The 5,377-nt window shown below is 54.2% G+C and overlaps 1 protein-coding gene across 1 annotated transcript; it reads right to left on the reverse strand.

The window, feature by feature from the left end:
- Positions 1–4,133: 4,133 nt before the first annotated feature.
- LOC123064734 (nuclear transcription factor Y subunit C-2-like) lies at positions 4,134–5,011 on the reverse strand. Its single transcript, XM_044488148.1, has one exon. It carries the CDS (start codon positions 4,647–4,649, stop codon positions 4,224–4,226), a length of 426 nt encoding a protein of 141 aa, XP_044344083.1. The 5' UTR covers positions 4,650–5,011; the 3' UTR covers positions 4,134–4,223.
- Between the last annotated feature and the right edge of the window lie 366 nt (positions 5,012–5,377).

The raw sequence follows: 5,377 nt of genomic DNA on the forward strand, positions 1-5,377 counted from the left end.
TGCGTCGATATTCGGGACGCACCATCGTCCCACGAGGCCATGGCACGACGTGCCCGCCGTGCAAGGCACCGGGCGCGGGAGACGGCGGCAACCCTCGCGGCGGCGGACGTCGGTGAGACGGAGTCGCATTCTCCGGTGCCCCATATGGCGCATCAGTTCGAGCGCCGCAACTGCATCATGGTGGACGTCGACGGCTCGTCATCGGACGGATCCATCATCGATCTAACGTCCATGGCATCGTTCGGGTTCCGGTCTCCGAAGACGAAGAGTAGGGCATGGGAGACGGCAGGGCCTTGAGTCCCGTGAGCTGGCTCGTGTCTCATGCCCTACCCTACCTTACCAATGACCGGACCTACACTCTAAGGAGCGCAGCCGGCCGTCGGACATGGACAAGACGGAGCCGGGTGAGCGGCGAGCGGAACCGGACGAAGCTTAGCTCAAAGAACGATGCGTTGCATGTAATAATATGGATTTGAGATTTCTAATTTGAGGTATCCCGATGTGGAATGCATTTCTTTTAGGGGTGACCGGTCACTGCCCGCGGACGCGATGAGGGGTCAGATTTGCCAAGTTTGATTGTAGATGCTCTAACTACACCAACTGAATTTCACCGAACGCGTCCACGGACGTATGAGGGGTCAGATTTGCCAAGTCCGACTGTAGATGCTCTAACTACACCAACTGAATTCCGCTAGAAAAAAAAGGTACACGAACTGAGGTGAACACACAACGATGGGTCACAAACACATAAAATCCGATGTGATCTGGCTATCCGCCCCAAGCACGTCACATTCAGTGCACGCAGTAATATCTTGCTCCCAATTATGTCCAACTGAATGCCGTGTAAGCAGCTGGTGGTTGTGGTGTAGTACGTACGAAAATTCTCTACCTCGTACGAAACCATCGCCACCAACTAGTTATGTACGATGAAAATTCATGTAAAGCACATGTAGTTATTCAAGGGGGTCTAGTCGATGTGGATAGTAGGTTTCTTCTTCTTCTTTTTTTGAGGGAAGTATAGGTTTCTTTCGACATGTCTCTTCTAGGGGCTGGGTTTCACTATTTGATATCTAGCAGGTTCAACACAATCGATATAGGGACCACCTATGCATCAGTAAACCGATTTTCTTGTTTCAGTCAGTATTGCTAGAGCCATCCAGACTTCCAGAGCTGTGGGTTCATCTTCCTCTTTCTCCAGCTGCACAGTTCATCTTCCTCCTCCATTAACCATCCTGTTACAGCCTAACCGCCTGCCGCCATCACCCACGGTCGGCCGACATTGCGGAGCAGCCGCCTCCGTTGTGCTGTCCCCATCCCCGGTCATCCTCTAAGCCCTGCCTTCTCAATGTTGGCGATCTCACCCTGAATCCGTCAAGCCTCCGACTCTCTCCCACCATCCCCGGTCATAGAAAAGCTATACGAGTTTTTCCAATATGATCCAACAATTCGTAAATATGAAAAAAGAATCCACTAGTGCAATTAGTCAAGGCATTGTTTGATTTTATAACCACAACGTACGACTCTGCATGCATTGACAAGTTTCTAATCTAGCGCGCCGGTGCGGACAGCAACGACCTTCATCTTTCGGTCTTCATTTTTCACCCTTACCGGGGACGCTGCGACATTTCTACCTCTAGCTTGGGACTTCATTCTTAACAGTGAAAGTAGTGGCTACACCTAACTTCGGTGCACCCATGAAGTGAACAGTAAATTCAAAAAAATAGAAATAAATTCCGAGACTTCGTGGATGTGATTATTTTTTTTTAGAAAAGGAGGATGACTCCCGGCCTCTGCATCTGGGAGATGCATACGGCCACTTTATTGATTATTATCGAGGACCTTACAAAGTGTTACAACAATAAGCCTGAATCCACCATCTAGACAACATATGCCGCTACTCCTATCCATATGATGAAGGGGTGCTAGTTGGGCCACTACCCAGACCACTCACCTAATCCTAACATCGAAAGCCGGAATCCCCAGCCTAGCCACATACCGGGTCTGGGGCATAAACCGGTCTGACGCACTCACTGTCGTCTCCACCATCTTCCACTGGTTCATCTCCAAGCAGATTGTGGTGCCAACCTTGGCAGGCTCCTCCGCCATCAACGCCACCATGACGCCAAATGACGACAAACGACACAAAAACGAACAACAAGAAAAGCCCAAAAGATACAAGGGGGCACTTTGAACTTACAACACATCGGAGAGCTAGTTACAATAGGTACTAAGAAAGGGCACTACTAGCATAAACCGATGACCGCAACCCTCAGGCGCCAAAGGCACAGGAGGAATGCCGCTGGGACAAACACCCAGCCGACCACACCATCACGCGCCAAGAACGTCTGAAGGCTGCAGGAAAGCTGCCGAGCAACAACAGAGAGGTGGACAGCGGGACAGCGAGAGGCACTGCACCTGCTGCCGGCCAAAAACCCCACCTTCAGCAACCCTACGCCCGAATCCACACTCCCCAGACAACGCCTCCATGGAGGAAATGACACACACGGCGCCACCGCTGCCCAATCCTGCTGGATTTTGGGTTTTCACCCGGGAGAGGGAACGGAGGTGGGGAGAAGGAGACCACGACATCGCCTCCAAGAAAGAAACGTCGCCCAAGGCCGACGTCGATGTCGGGCCGAACTAGCCGGCCAGGGGTTTCCCCCGGTCCGATCTGCAACACCAGCCCCAAACTCCACCGGATCCAGCGACCAGCCGCGGGAACAAGCGCAGAGGGGGAGGGCGCGAATTGGGGGCGGCAAACCTCCAGATCTGGCGAGGAAGAGGAGGCCTCCACGCTGTAGCCACCGGCCGCCGACGCCCCACCGCCCCCGCAGTCGAGGACGCCGGCCAGAGCCCTCCGCGAGCGCCGTTCAGGGCAAGAACGGCGACGCCACGCCGGGAGGGGCCGCCGCCCCTGGGATCCAGATCCTCCGCTGCAGGAGCGACGAGGGCCTCGCCGCCACCGTCACTGGCGGCCGCGCGGGCTTGCCCGGAGACCACCTAAGGTGGCGACGAGGAGGGAGAGAAGGGGTGGGGGAGGCGGCGCTCGGGATCCCTAGCCGCCGCCCGAGTCGCCCGGTCAGGCGACGCGGGGGCCGAGGGGGAGACGCGGCCTGTGTGTAAACCTGTGGATGTGATTATGAGCAAATGTTTTAGGACCTTGCAAAGTTTGGTCACCAAAAAACATCAAATGATCTTCATACAAAATGAAATACAAATGATGCTCTGCACCCATGTTATTGTTCACATGTTTTCAGCCCAAACTTTGTTTTTTCTGTACAGAGCTCCTTGAATGTCATTTCGCCACCAAATTTTACAAGCACCTAAAACATTTAGTCATAATCACATCCACAAAGTTTCCAAAAAAAAATTGAAATGTTTTGCTAAGTTTTTATCATGCATGGGTGAACCGGGGGTGCAATGTCCGTGGATGCACAAAACCACACTCTTCTTCTCACACAGATATTCCGAGAACCGGGGAATAGCGAGTTCAAAGAAAAGCAGAGTTAATAGGGATTTTTTTTAGAAAAGTCCATATTACAATCCTGAACTAACCACTCGGTTTAATTTTCAACCTCAAACTTCAAAACCGCCAAGCTATACCCCGGACTAACCATGTGGTTCAGAAATCAACCCTCCTCATGGTTTTAACTCGCTCAAGTGGTTTTGACCGCATTGACTGTTGACTGGACACTGCCACCTCACCTTTTGAACCCCGTCCTTACATGTGGGACCCATGCAGCGAAAAAACTAATAACAAAAATTCTCACCTCTCTTTGCTCGGTCCCAAAAGGTAGCAGGGCACATCCTCCTGCGTCAATTCTTCCCTGTCGCTGCTAGTCAGGAGCAGAGCGCTCTGGAGCTCCTCCTGTACACTGTTGGACTCCGTGCTACCGTCGCTCGCAGGGACCCGGGAATGTGTCGTCGCCCGCCATAGGAAGGACACAGGGAGCGGCAGCGCTGCGCCTGGACCTCCCTCGTGGGGTTGAAGAGCAGCCGTTACCCGCGCTGCCTAGGTGCCCTTCCACCGCTCCACACCCATGAAATCAAAGTACATCGCTAGTTGAGGTCGCCGCCGTAGTCCAGGCACGCCAGTTGATGCCAGTGAGCACCCGCACCAGAGCCCCGTTCGCTTGTAATCATGAAACATTTGGGTAGCTTGTAATCATGAAACATTTGTATCCTATCAGTGCAATTAATCGCGGCATAGTTTGATTTCATAATCACAACCTACGACCCTGCATGCCGCCGTGGACACCTACGGCCGGCGCGACGCCGCCTTCACCGTCCCCAGCATTGACGCCATCGTCACTCGGCCTGGCCTTGACGACGTCGACGAGGAAGTCGAAGACGTTGGTGTCCCTGACGGCGGCGGCGACGTCCTCGGCGTGCACGGTCCGGCGCCGGCCCTCAAGCGTGGCGTCCCAGGCGGCGCGCGTCAGCTCGGCGACGAACAGCTCGCACGCCCTGGAGAACAACACCGGCGCCTCGCACGAGATCATCCTCGCCCCGGCGCCGTCGCCGCCGCTGCCGTCCCGCGCCGACCGCTTCATGATCTTCTTGATCCGCGCCAGAGGCAGAGCGTGCGGCCCCGTCCTCGCCGTCGACCCGCCCCTGAACACCCCCGTGTACGGGCTCGGCAGCCTCATCCTCTGGCCGCCGTCGTTCAGTCGCCTCGCCGTACGTGCTAGCTGCTAGGCTGCTGGGTAGCGCTAAGCTCTAACAAACGGACGGTGCAATCTTCATTCGACCGCGGCCATGGACGGACCTTATATGCCCATGCCGCCTGACCCCGCGAACAAAGGAGCGCGTGACCGTCGCGGCTCCATAGCCGGCCGGCAACCCAGCGGCGTGGCCGCGGCCGGCAGTCTCGACAGCGATCGATCGATCGATCGTACAGAGATCGCGTAAACAAACCGCAGGAGACGGTGGTTGAGATCGCGATGGTGTACGAATGGGAGTAGATAAATGAAATGTACGTAGCCTTCTTTCCATGTTCTTGCGTTGCGTTGCGTTGCCTGAGTTTCCGTATCCATGGTCAAAGAGGCGATCGCACCGAGGGCTAGGAGCGTCTGTATTTGGAAGGCGTCTTTGTCGCCATACGTAATCACCGGTGTAAAGCGCAGTTTTAAGACCTAAAGTGAGTGTAGTATATTCTATTTTGTATCGCATATTCCGTCATTGGCAGTACAAGGTATAAAAAACAAATTGGGACCGTGCCAGTTCTTTTTATTCCTTAGGTATTACACCGTGCCATTTGGCGCCATAGTGGCTTAGCATGCATGTGGAGGGGCACAAAATCGGTAATAACACACACTGCACCACAGTGACCACATGGTCATGAGTGTGTGGTGACTTTGCCAACATGATTGAGTCG

Source organism: Triticum aestivum, chromosome 1A (genome assembly GCF_018294505.1).
Source record: "Triticum aestivum cultivar Chinese Spring chromosome 1A, IWGSC CS RefSeq v2.1, whole genome shotgun sequence".
Taxonomy (NCBI): Eukaryota; Viridiplantae; Streptophyta; class Magnoliopsida; order Poales; family Poaceae; genus Triticum; species Triticum aestivum.